Source organism: Narcine bancroftii, chromosome 2, assembly GCF_036971445.1.
Source record: "Narcine bancroftii isolate sNarBan1 chromosome 2, sNarBan1.hap1, whole genome shotgun sequence".
NCBI lineage: Eukaryota > Metazoa > Chordata > Chondrichthyes > Torpediniformes > Narcinidae > Narcine > Narcine bancroftii.
The window spans coordinates 327,998,888-328,013,069 of NC_091470.1; the positions used below are offsets into that span (position 1 = coordinate 327,998,888).

Sequence of the window (14,182 nt, forward strand, 5' to 3'; positions counted from 1 at the left end):
TGAAAGTTTTATCTTATGTACCTTTTATTTTACAAAAAGTACACAACTTTGGTAAATATAAAAACTGAATTGTATGAAAAACTTTCTTGCTTGTGAATGGTTCCGTGTAGAAAATGCAAATGTCAACATTTTGCAAGATGTACAAAGTAATTAAGCCCAAACAATCACTTAGACCAACTAGTTATCAAAGTTATTTCACAAATCCAACTGAGGGATGAAGAAGATCGGCCACATTTAGTTACTGCAATAACTACCAAAAAGTCAATTTACTTGTCACAGTCCAATCATTGATTAATCAGATTGCCAACCTCTTCACCATTAGATTTTAATAAATGTTGTAGGAATGAAAAACATTGCAGATGGATAACGTCAGGTCTTTTGGGTGCATTTAGCTTTCAAATATCCTGTCTTAAATCTCCTCTGATTTGAAATTGATCTAATGCTCTTAAGACAAACACATCCTGTGGTAAACTAACAGCACATTAGGAGATTACTTAAATCAGTTCTAAAATGAGGCAGGTTTCCCTGTCATTATTACAAGACAAAAATTTCTCCTAAAGTGCAAGAATCAAAGGCACTTAAAATGTGCAGTGTATAAGATAATCTCTTTTTTTGTCACTCTGTCTAAAAGGCAGTAGGAAAGTCATTAGTGAAGCAAATACTTTTGTATTAACAATAAGGAGACTATTCCTTGTCAGTATCACATTCAATTGTGTGCTACCTGGCAGTCTTATAAAAAAAACTGAACCATTTATAAAAATGTCCATATAAGACTTAAACATATAAAAGGACACAAGTTCAGAAACCTTAAACTTTTGTTTTGACAAACTAATAATAGTTTCTGAAAGCTGAACTGGTGGTCCAGAGGTAGATTTGACATCACAGAATGTGTGACATAGGTTAAAATCGACAATTCAAAATCTGTACATCAAAAAGATCACAGACACCTTCATTTTCATCCAGGTTGAAACTGTATTCATCAATTGGTGGAGGAGAAAGTCGAAGAAGAGGAAACACTGTTAGAGAAACAGAGCATATTACTGGGGGAAAATAACTGTTTAAAACGCAATCAAAACACTAGTCACCTGCTGTAAATAACTCTTTTGTCTTTCAATCAGAATGCACTTCCTTGGTTGCAGAATCTTAAAAATTGCCTGCTCGCATTTTTGAGCCTCAATGAATATTGATAAATTGTGTGATCACAGGAGCATCTCTGATGTCAATGAGGTTATCCTTAACCATCACATTCACATGCTTCTATTCTCCCAACTCAATGAAGTCAACTGCCACAACTGTAAGATCAAGAGATGCAGCACTCTCCATGGGAAAATAAATCTAGGGAGGATAAGTGGGGGTACAAATAGCATGGTGATTCTAAACCAGGTTTGTTGTTTATTGAAAGCTGCAGAAGTATTAGGTTTTGCAACTCTTCTGACTGTTACATCAAGTGAGCAAGAGAAAAAGAATCATCTTTGTTTTTCTTGTGAGTGTGAGAGCAACTAACAATTGAAACATCAAACCACAACTCATTAATATCTTTATTCTACAATGACTGCAACCAATTACTTTTTAAATCCTCATTCCAAACATTTGTCATACCAAGTTGGCTTCTTTGCTTGGGTGATACCACTCTCCCTTTGACAGGAAAGCTGGCAGAAATACTAAAATGCAAAAAAAGAAAAATTGAACTTTGATCAGACCACAGGTTATGCTGTGACTCCCACTGTATCTCTGCTCAGCTGCTGTGGTTTGAGAACACACTATTGTTTGCAGCCACTGAAGTAGAGGCTGCCCCTTGACCTCATGATCCATCCCTCTCAACAATGGTTGCCACTGAAAATGCATGTCAGTGTGGATTCCCTCAGGATGAAGACAATACTTGAACTTGCATACAAGCTTAAGAATTAGGAGCAAGAATTATCACTTTGCCATGAGCTTGCCCTGCTATTTAGTGTAATCTTCATCTGATTAAATCTCATCTTTTCCTATAATTTGGGTGTAATTGGGCAGAATGTGCTTGAAACTACCTCATGATTTTGTTCAATGCATCTCATTCCTGCTTCCCTCAGCCAAGTATGCTGTTCAAAATGTCAAACAACAGAGTGAGTGTCACTTAACTGTTACAATTGGAAGTTACAGCCCTTTTTGATGTTTCACTTGGTGGAGCAATTTAAAAAAAAAAGGGATTTGAAGGATCTTTTTAAAAAAAAACTTAGGGGAGCTTGGCAGGGCTTCGAGACAACAAAACTATAGTTCACAGTAGCAATTGATAAAATGAACTTACCATCTGATGACATGAATTCATCAATTATGTCTCCATCAAGAGGAGCTAAAACATAAAAAAAAGCTTTACAGGTATTGTGAGAAATTAGATAAAATACTAATATCTCTGCCAATGGCTAATCTTACGATAGACTAAAGCAAATTCCTTTTAATATTGCACTGTTTTTATTACATGACAATAAAGGAACCTTGAACCTATACTGAGAAGGTAGGGTTCAAGAGCTCTGTTAACATGCTTTCACACTGCCCCTGAAAGTCAGTATTTAATTGCCTTTTTACTGTTTGACTTACCTGTGCGAACATGACCAACATGGTATTGGGGAGTGGGTAATTTTCATCCCAGTACTTACCCGCCAAAGTAGGTGGTATCAGAGCCAATGCATCAGCTCCTGTGTAAAAGGCTTATCTGCCTTCCTGGGATACCGACGCTGTAACGCTGCAGGTCCCGACTCATTTTGCACCAGAATGTCAGGTCCCTATGTGAAAGGTCGCACTGAAAAGGCTTTTCTTGGTTCAGAGAGAATACTCCAACCCGACCCGACTTTAAATATGGGTCGCTGACACGCCAATTTACTGGGACCTCAGAATTGTTCTCCTTTGAGAGACTGCGATTTCACAGAGCTTAAATTATTATGGATTTAGATGAAGTTAATAACATAATGGAAATTATTAAAATGAGAGAGAGAAAACAAGTTTAATGTGACTGCCATTATAAGCTGAGACAAGTAAAATGTTCTCAATAGTCAGGACTGCTTGAAAGAGGGTAAAGGGTACTAAGTCATTAAGAAACTTCAAAAGAGAATTAGAAAATTACTGAACAGAAAAGAAATTCAAAGGATCTGAAGACAAAGCAGAATGAAATGGGTTAAACGAGCTAATTTGCTGTAGTTTCTGTAGAAAGAGAAATAGTTATTCTGTAAAAAAACATCTTAGCCTTGTACTGTTTCTCTTTTCACAAAATGCTGCCTGACTCACAGAGTGTTTCCAGCATTTTCTGTTTTAATTTCAGGTTTATGGCATCTGCACGGTTCTTTATGAATTGGTGTTTCCTTTGTTTTGATTCTTATCCCCCACTTCTCCAATCAGGCATTGTGCAAGAGGTCTGTGTGTGCAGTTAAACGTCAGCTCAGAGTAGGAAGATGCATCTTTGTTTGCAAGCTTTATTATGTGACATTCTGATTGGTTGAATATCAGCATCGATGACTTATGAATGAAAGTTTCAAAACCCATTTATTTGTTCCACATGATTATTAATTTTCACACTGGACAATGGTGGCAAAGTTGGGGCTCACTGACCATTTCCAATTTCTCGATATTTTTACACACCTCTCTGGTTATCTAGGCCAGAGGGCATTTGCTATGTTAAAGTGAGGCGAGCATCATAAACAGACCAGGCAGAATGCGGACCCCGATCAACCTTCCCAAAGAACTGCAGGGAAGCAGTTTAGTTGAGCTAGTGGAGTTGTTCTAGTGAACCGGTGCGGACTCGAAAGGTCGACATGGCCTGTTTCCACTCCGTAAATGGTTATATGGTTATATTGCATGTATGTATTTACCAATGAATTCTATCTCTCAACTCTAACAATCAGAGTCAGAAAAAGGTCTGCTGTGGCAGGAGTTCAGCTCTTGTCATGAGAATTAAGAATATTTGCATAAACTAGTGCACATAAACTAATACTCCAACAAATTAATATAATCCAGAATAGAGTACAGCCACTACTTGATGCACAGGCCACGGGATTCAATCTTCACCCTCCTCTGAAACTGTACTTGTAGTTTGCACTTTGTATTGTTTATACAATGATAAATAATGTTAACTTTTGACAACAGCAACCAGTCCAATTATCTTAAACTTGAGTAGCACAGGCTACTCAATTGAATAAAACACCAATTGAATAATATTATTAAAATATTTGCTAAATTGTCTTGAAGACAGCAACTCATCCTGGGTATTACACAGTTGCTGTCAATTCTTCAGTATTTTGCAGTTATTTATCATGCGATACTCAAGAAAACTGCACATCTCTCCTCAGAGCTAATGAACGACAAAAGATACTGAACCAGCCTACACAACCTGCACTAATTCTAAACCAAAAAATGATATACATGATAAAGTACTAATTCTTTTATACTGTAGTGGAGGAAGAGCATTTGGCCCTGTTTAGGTTAATGTAATGCAGCTCCTCATTGCCTCAGTTCAAGAAAATGAATCAGTTACAATATTTGCCAAGTCTTTAAATTTGGATAAACAACTTGTTGAGATGTTCCTGATAATAAAAAGAGAACAAAATCATTCATACTCAAATTGGAGATGCTATTTGTGCATCTTCCAGATTGTCTATCATATATTTTTCTTACCATTTGAACCTTCTGTCTTTGTGTGCTCACATGATGTAGGTGGATGTTTGAAAATGCTCGCAACATCTATTGGAAGCAATGATTGTAATCCATTTTGCTCCTGAATGTTCTGGAGTGATTCAACTGTTGCCCTTCTGTAAATTTCTGGCGCATCTGCCATGTTTGAGTAAGGGACTTCTGGTGCAATATTGGGTAAATGGATGCCACAATCTGATTTTAAAATAATTATTACATTTCAATCAATACATAGGAAATAGACATCATCTTGCATTTTCTTACCAAAAACAAGCAAAGTTCAATTTTATATCGTCATATATGACACACAATCAAATGAAAATTGTACTGGAGGCTTTTATTATTTAATCATAACATACATCAATGTATGTCACTAACATTCAGTCACTTACCAGATGGTGGTCTATTTAATGGAACTTGAGCAACATATGATTCCTTTAATGAGGCAACTTGATTTGATGGTGTAGTCGAAGGGAATTTTTGAGCAGTTGATTGTATTCCAAGACCTTGTTGTGATAGTATTAGGTCATCTGGTGGGGGAACTGGAAATACAACAGGCTTCGAGCACTTGGACTCTTTATTAATGAGAAGAACATGAATAGGTCCTGAATGACTCTTCAAATTAATCTGGTATTTTTTTTGTCCATTCGGTCCCTTTCATTGGGAAGAGAATATAAATATTAAAAAATCAATATTTAAATATATGAAATACAAAAGAAAGATGTTGGTTAATCTTTTGAGTACTTGAACATAAGGTTGATATGGCGATCATTTTAATAGTCTCAACAAAAGTTATACATTTATCACACATCCATCCATTACTCTAGTCTGGTGAAGTTATAACATTTATTACAATGAATTTGTATAATAGAAAAATTTCAGAGGTTAAGGGTCAATCATGTTGCAATAGGACTGATGTCATATAATATGCATAAGAACAAATACTTTTACAGGTTATTTCAAGTTGATCAACTGACAGTAAATTTGTTACCCCATATTTACTGCTCCATGTGACTTGATTATTGGGAGCATGTTCCAATTGAAATACTTAAATATTATAAAAATAAAACTTGAATGCTGTGTTAAGCTGTTCCCATCCTTATTACTTTTAGGAGACTCTTTTGCTTCTCCTTCTCTTACTGTAATGGGTGCCGGGCAATTCTAATGGTGAATCATTGTCTGCCTTATGGCAGACTAAAGGAAATTTGTGTAAAATGACATTTCTGTTTTATTACATGACAATAAATAGTATATAATCTAATTTAAAGATGTGTTGCTTCATTTGGAGGGACTGTTTTGGGCCTTGAATAGTGGTGAGGGAAGTGGTGTAAGAGCAGCATTATTTGCAGTCATTTGATAGTATATAGTATAATTGGGAAAGATTTATTAGAATAGGTCACATATAAACACTTTAAAACAGATTTTATTTAAAATATTAAAGCTCTGCCCATGCTAGACATGTCGGGGCCAACAATCTTTGCAAGAGCTTTGGAGAGTGCCCAAGAGATTTCACTAATGGATTGTTGTTTACAAAAAGGCAACAGATGACAGAATTTGTTGGAGCCGCAGGCTGTCTGAAGTGGAACTTGTTCTAAGAGGGTCATGTGGTTTTCCAAGCAGAGAGAGTCAAACAGGCTTTGTGTGAGTGAGTGAGAGCGAGAGATCACTTCTGTAGTGTAACAGCCAATAACAGCAACTGGGACTGGAACAGGGCAAGCTGGCAAGCTTGTGGAAAGCACCATTTGGAAGACACGTTTGTAAGTGCTTTGTTCAGCCTGGTCAAAGCCCTTGTGGTTCATGCAAGAGGAGAGGACTGGCTGTCTAATGTTTCTCTTGGAATAAGAGAAACAAAAAGCTACTCTGTGGTGATCTAAAAGAAAGGGGTTATCATCTGGAGAACCCTGAAGGGGGCAAGTTTCGTCAGCAAGACACTGGAGTAGCTGATTAAAAAGGAATCAGTTGTGGATGTCCTGGAACAACAAATCTCTCTGAAAACTGACAAGAACTTTACCTTTCAAGTACCAAAGCCTGGTGAACTTCTGTGCACAATATAAGAATTGCCTGAAACCAGTGAACTTGGAGCTATGAGAAGTGAGATTGGACTGTGAACCAAAGAACTTTTCTGAACTTACACGCACATTACATACACATGCGCTTAGAATTAGAAGGGGGGGTTAAGTTAGGTTAAGTAAGTCAATAGTGATAAGTTAAAGTTTGATTCTATTTTCATGTTTAAAGATAATTAAAAGCAACTTTTGTTTAAGTAACCATTTGTCTTGGTAAATATCTATTGCTGCAGGGTTTATGGGTCCTCTGGGCTCATAACAGTTACAGGGATTGGTTGACAAGAGAGTGTGACGGGAGTGATCCATAAGAAAAGTGAAGCAGGAAGTGAAGATGTGTTGGTGGTGGGATCCTATTGTAGGAGCCAGAAATTGTTGAGAATAATATGTTGGATGCAGAGGCTGGTGAGGTGGTAGGTAAATTAAGAGGGGAACTCTGTCCTTGTTGCATCTTAGGGTGGGAGAAGGGGCCAAGGCAGATGTGTGCCAAATAGAGGAGATGTGGATGAGGGCTGAGTTAACGGCAGTAGAGGGGAAGTCACATTTCAAAGTTGATATTTATTGTCAGAATACATACATGACATCAATACAACCCTGAGATTCTTTTTCCTGTGGGCCAGGCAGAATTTCTTATCGGTAGAAGATATTTCAGATGACCTGTAATAGAAGACCTGAAAGTAAATGCAGTGGAGACGGAGGAATTGAGAAAGGAATAGATCATTTATAGGAGACAGGGTGGGAAGAAGAGGCATCAGGTAATTATGGGAGTTAATGGATTTATAAAAGATGTATATAGATAGTTTGTCTTTTGAAATGGAGACAGTGTTCTTAAAAGGGGAGAGGGTTGCCAAAGATGGACCTGATTAACTTTGGGTCAGGGTGGAAGTTAACAGCAAAGTGTATAAACAAGGTAATCTTGTGTGGAGGAGGCAGCACCAATGCAGTTATCAATGTAACAGAGGAAGAGTTGAAGAGCCTTGCCTGCGTAAGCAGCTCTCAAGCTCTATGTCCATGCATGCTGCTCTGTTAGCTAACATACTGGTATTTCTTTATTTGTATTTAAGTCCCCAAGATTCAGTGTGGTAATCGGGGTGGAGCTGCATGACATGGATTGGTTTAAAAAATAATACCACTCATTTGTATTTACCATGGGAGGAGATCATGGATGTTGTGAGGATTTGGAAAAGAAAACAGTGTTGACCTGAAACATTTTGACATATGAAAGAGAAGATGCTGGCTGTGTTGAGGTGCATAAAGATGGATAAATTTGGTCTGACCAAATGTATCCTTGGATGTGGTGGGAAACTAGGAAAAAAATTATCGGGGCCCTTTCAGATATTCTTGTATGTTGCTTAACCATGTGTGAGGTAAAGATAGACAGTACAAGATTGCTATGTAGTTGGTAACTTTATTTCTTTTCAAAGAATAGAAAAATATAATGTTCCAAACAATACCTTTTTTCTGTTGTTATCAAGTTAAGGCTTTACTATTGGATAATTTTTGACATACTTTAAGATTACCAAGGCAATCAAAATTTGAAATTTTACTTACGGAAGGTAGTACAAATAAATTTATTTCAGAAATGTATAAATTATTGCAAAGAAAAATGCCTTAATTAGACATTCATAAATCAAGATTAAAGTGGGAAAAAGATTTGGGAATAACAATAGATCAAGATGATTGGAAAACTATTTGTAAAGATAGTATGACTAACATTGTTAATGTGAGATATAGATTAGTCCATTATAACTTTATACATCAGTTGTATTTAACACCTCAGAAATTAAAGAGATATAATTTAATTTCTTCAGATTTATGTTTTAGATGTTGCAAAGAACTAGGTTCTTTTTTACTTTCAACTTGGTTATGTGATAGTGTTAAATTATTTTGGATATGGCAAGGAATTTCTGGAGAAAGTTTTAAAAGTAAGAATGACTATGTATCAAATTGCATTTTTAAGATTATTGCGAGAAAATGTAAAGCTATCACTTGGAAAAATGAGATTGATTTGGGATTGCAGAGATGGCATATGGAAATGAAATCTTGTATTCTACTGGAAAAAATAACTCAATTTACATGACAATTATCATTTTTTCCAGACAGTATGGAGCCCTTAATTAGACCAAATGGGTTTAAAAATTTGAATCTCTTGCACCTCGTTGTGGTGGTGGTGTCTTGATCCATGGCAGTTGATTGCATTTGTGATTGTTTAAATCTGCTTCTTTTTTTCTTTCTTGGGGTTATTGGATGGGGTGGGGGGGGTGGTGGGAGTAAGGGAGAGGGGGTTCTTTTGTATCTTCAAAATGATATACAATATTCGTTGTCAATTCTTTTGTGGTTTGTAAATTTTAAATAATATTAAAAAATAAGCAATACTCTAGGCTGATGCAGTTTCAAAATAAGAGATTAAATCTAATACTCATTTTGTCCTAAAGTTGCTCTACATCTCCTAATTATTTCTGAATTCCTTCAAATTGCAGTTCCTGATTTTTATAAAAACCTATTTCCAAAACTGCACAACTCAGAACTGAAGAGCACCATTCAGGCCTTCTCATAGTAAACCATCACAGCAAAATGAATGATGTGAAATGCAAGCAAATGCAAATACAACTACTACAAGTATCTGAAAACAGTAATATGATAAATAAACCGATATTTAGGTTAATGAGACCTAAAATCCATCTTCTTCAAATAGTTTAATGAGACTTTAACAGTCACCTGATCAGTTACAAAAGTCTCAGACCAGCAGCCCATTAGAAGATACCCCTAGGATACAACAATCCCTCAGTAAAAAATTGGATTATCGCTCGATGATGGCTTTCAAGATTTGAATTTACAATCTTCCGATCCAAAGTCAAGCAACACAAACAGAACATGTGATAAGTTTTTTTTTAAACAATGTTACAATTAGAGTTCTCCAAATGCATACCACAGCTTAATCATAGGGGTGTGGGAATTTTGAAGGATACGTGAACAGGAAATTTAACTTTACTGATTGCTTATTACAACTTGTTATCATACTCCTCATGCATAAAAATATTAAAACTGAAGTGGACATTGCCACCTTAAAATGTTCATTCAAATGTTGACAATTAAGAGGCACAGTATTCGAGTGAAACATACCAGTTCAGGAGTTGGAACTTCCAATTGTGTACCAGAAGGGGCTTGGATGGCAAGGAGTGTATCACCTGTTATGAAACCACGAATGGATTAGAACTTTGTTTCGTATGAACTTGGTGTCTGAATCTAGGTTCTACTATTCAGTATTTACATAAATGGAATCAAAGGTATATGAAACACTTATTTGAAGTTATTGATTCTTCACAGGGGATTGAGAATTTCTACATAGACAACAAAAAGATTGTGAATTTTCCACAGAAATTCTAAACACTTAAAGCCTCTGAGTAAATTGCAAAAAATCAGAAAAAATATTAAGATTATTCATCAATTTAAATTTACTCATTTCCTAAAAGCCAGTATTTCTCAGAAAAAGAGAAAAGCAATGCATTTTTTCATTCCTCCAGGGTAAGAAATCTGGCCTAATTTCCTCAAGCCACTCAAATATGTGAAGAACATTAATTTTAAACCTAATTTAATGTTTCATAAATTATATTAGTACATGACATTTTGAATTGTAATTCTTGAAAATACAGCTCTAAAAGCTCTATTTGCTAATAATGATTTACTAATGTAGTGTATTTGAATTCTCTGCTGTTGAAAACTGGAAAATTTTATTGCTTCCAAGTGCTTCATTGTCACTTGAACTTTAAAACTAAAGTATTCACAAGGTTCAGACAAATTAATGGTTAAAAGGTAAGAATCCCATAGCTAAAACCACTGTGGCCTACCAAGGTAAAAGACTTGGAAATCATTTACACACCAAGAAGCTTTACTGAATGGGATAAAAATTATCAAAATAAAGAGCATGATACAGTATATTGATAATTCATTGTGTTAACCATTATACTTGTTCTGTTCCAGTTTGGTGCTGAAAACAGCTCTTATGCAAATACACCAGAGGGAGATGTTTAGGAAATTTAAAAAAAAAACACAAAATGCTGGAGAAACTCAGCTGGTCCTTTATGTAGCAACGGTAACAATACATAACTGCTGTTTCTGGCTTGAGCCCTTCCATCAAGGTATGAAAAAGTGTCAGTAGACTTCCAATCAAAAGGATGGGGGGGAGGGGTGGCAAAGGAAGATGATAGCGGAGGGAGGGGTCAGCAGCGATCAGGGGGAGGAGGGATATTTAGGTGAGTGGAGGGGGAAGGGAGGGGAGAACTGGAAGGGGGGAGGGGAAAGAAAAGGTTAGCAGAAATCAGAGAAGTTGATGTTAATGACACCTGGCTGGAGAGTGTCCAGACGGAAAATAAGGTGTCGTTCCTTATGATGTTCAGGTGCTGATTATGTATTTCCTCAAAAGGATGCACAAAAAACAGAGAGTGGTCTCTGGACCATTATCACTATGGCATTGCTTCAGAAAACTACCACCCAATGCTTGCAAGCATGTTGAGCAAATATAAATACCATTTGGAAGGGGATCCAATTTAGCATTCTGAGAATAGACAAGCATAAAATTGTAAGGACAGGTATTAACAAACCTTGAAAACAATTGCAGACATCTTCATGAGTTGTATATGCCAATGTAAAACAGATAAGGAAAATAACAAATGATAATCTTAGGCATAGAGATACAGCATAGAAGCAAGTCGGACCCAGGTCACTGAATCTGAGGCAGCAATTTTATTAGTTATGCAAGACTTTAATTAAGATATAAGCAAAACCTTCATGTTGTACTACTTGTTTGCTAATTTGTTTCAAATTTCAAGTGATCAAAAGAATTTATAATTTAAGATACAATATTAATCTCTAGCAATCAGAATCTCACTGCTTTACATAAAGTTTAGATAAAAAATGTAACTCAGAAAAAAAGGATATCTATTATTATTTGTATAATCAGTTATATTTTCAATACTCTGCTGGAGCCATATTTTTTGTTGATCCAGTTCTTTTTCCTTCATTTCCAGTTCTTCAATCTCTGCCTTTAGGTATCTCAATCGATCAATAATTTCCTTAGTATTGCAATCAGGACCAACACCCCTATTAAAAGAAACAAAAATGACATAGCCAGAGTGTAGCAGATAAATGATTTTGCACATCTAGGAAAGGCTTACCTTCATTCAACATGTACAGTATAACTAATTAACCTTGTGTTAGAAAAGCAGCTTTTCACATTATCATTATTGACCATCTAAAAGATAGACAAGTGCTATTTGCTCACAATACTTGTTTAGTGAATCCTCCAAACAACTAATAGATAAAAAAATAATCAAATAAATAAAAATTCAATAACAGAATCCACCATTTACCTACAAATCCTGATTATACGTGCATTTTAAAACAGATCTGCTTTGACAAATTAGAGAAACCGCTGTTATATATGTTTGTTTTACCTTAGGATTTTAGACCATTTTTGACACTGGACCATCAAACAATATACTGCACATAAATAAAAAATAACACTACCAAGTTAAACTCAGCCACAAGAAATTAAATTCACAGGACGTGTGCAGGTGAGACAACTGAATAAAAGTAATTGAAGCAAAAAAAAAAAAATTACATTCCAACAGATTTTCGTGCTTCTGCTACTACTGCAACAATTCTATTCATTTGACTTCAGAGACACTGACAAGTCAGACTGTAGATTCCATTCCTGGAGCAGTCAGATTCCCAGACCAACAACTGTTCTTTGCGTAAACCGCCTGGCTGCTTCTTCCACGCATTGTCTATCCATGGTTTTACACCATTTTCATCCATCCATCCTTTTTCATGAAGATGTACAAATGTACATGCAAGGAATTTCATTTTCGGTTTAATTTTGCGTTTGAAGATTACCATGGGCTTTAACTTTGTCCCATCAGCCATACACGATAACACCACAATAAACCTGGTCCTTTCGTGGCCTGTACTTCTGGTTTGAAGTTTTAACACCTTTCCATTCCACTGTTCTATTGCCCATCATGTCAAAATTCATGGGGGTTTCATCCATGTTTCCGACATTTGCCAAACAAACTCGTGTTTCTGCTGGTTTCGTATAATAAACTGGTGAAAACTTACTTTATGATCAAGGTCTTTTGGTAGTTTCTGTGCAATTTTGTTTTTTTTGGGTGTAATACCCGATTTTTCCTGTTCATGAAACAATTGCACCAGCCTACAGTAGCCTCAAAATCATCACTGAAGTCTGGGTCCGACTTGGCCCACATTTGCAGTGCAAATATTCTAATTTTATTTAGTGTGACTATGTAGCAATCTTGCCTCTGTTCACATACGCATTCTACACCGTGATTTTCCAACTCTGGCCAACGAGTGATTCCTTTTCTCAAAGAACTTTGCCTTTTTGGTATTTTTGTTAAAGTCTCCTCTTTCTTCCTCCAATCTCTCACCAACTTCTCACGCACATCAAATTTTCTTGCAGCAGCGCAGTTGTTGGTTTTCTTGGCCATTTCTATCACTTTCAACTTAAAGCTCACTTCTTATTTTCATCATGTGCTGCATTGTGTCGATGGACCCTCCATGACAGCAATAACCTCTAGCCAATGCTCAGCAGATCAACACGCGCGATCTACGGGGGTCGATGTTTATGCCGGTCAATGGGGAACCTCAGGCAGCCAGAAAATGGTGGTTGACTTATATGCCAGCTATACCATAGAACCCTTAAAATGAGGCTGAAAAAGGGGTTTTGACTTATACGCCAAAATATATGGTGCTCTTCTACTTACATCCTCAAAAAAAATTTATGTTTGTCAAGCATGATTTCCCTTTCATGAATACACACGGCCTCTGATCCTGTCACATTTCTCCAAGTGCTCTGCTATTACATCATTCATGATGCACATTCCCATCACTGATGCAAAGCTAAGCAGTCTATAATTGATATTTTTTGTCTGAAATACTGCTGCATTAGGTGTCCTTCAAATCAATGGAATTATTCCAGACTCCAAAACGATCAGAAAATTACCACCACTTCAAGGACTTCTGAAGTTATTTCCTCAAATACTCTGGAATGAAGCTTTTCAAGCACCTGGGATTTATAGTGCTTTTATCCATTTATTTTCCCCAGCATCATTTGCATTTAATTTCTCCCCATCAATAAACACTGCTCCTCAACATTCCTGCTATTTCTTTGTTCCCCATCATAAATTTATACTTCTGACTGTAAGGTATATTTATCTTTATTAATTTTGTTTTCCTTCACAAACCCTTTGAAGGTTTTACCAACAGTTCTTGCATTTTCTGCAAGCTTACCCTTACATTCTATTTTTCCCTTAATAATCAAATCCAACTTTGCTGAATTTTAAACTGATCTCAATATTCAGATTTCTCCTTTTTGGTAATAATATCTTTAATTTTGAAATCCACCTTTATTGTTTATTTTTGCACAAGGGATGTTTGTCCACCATATA

The 14,182-nt window shown here is 36.1% G+C and overlaps 1 protein-coding gene across 4 annotated transcripts in view; it reads right to left on the reverse strand.

The window, feature by feature from the left end:
- The window catches only part of LOC138755653 (transcription factor E2F5-like), a 27,704-nt gene continuing 13,522 nt past the window's right edge, over nucleotides 1–14,182 (reverse strand). For all 4 annotated transcript variants that reach the window (XM_069922033.1, XM_069922031.1, XM_069922035.1 and 1 more), the window contains 7 exons: nucleotides 11,656–11,819; nucleotides 11,321–11,362; nucleotides 9,843–9,907; nucleotides 5,049–5,310; nucleotides 4,642–4,851; nucleotides 2,285–2,329; nucleotides 1–1,016 (listed from right to left, as the gene is read on the reverse strand). In XM_069922033.1, coding sequence (XP_069778134.1) covers nucleotides 901–1,016; nucleotides 2,285–2,329; nucleotides 4,642–4,851; nucleotides 5,049–5,310; nucleotides 9,843–9,907; nucleotides 11,321–11,362; nucleotides 11,656–11,819 — 904 coding nt within the window. In that variant the 3' untranslated portion in view covers nucleotides 1–900. The remainder of the gene's footprint in view (nucleotides 1,017–2,284; nucleotides 2,330–4,641; nucleotides 4,852–5,048; nucleotides 5,311–9,842; nucleotides 9,908–11,320; nucleotides 11,363–11,655; nucleotides 11,820–14,182) is intronic.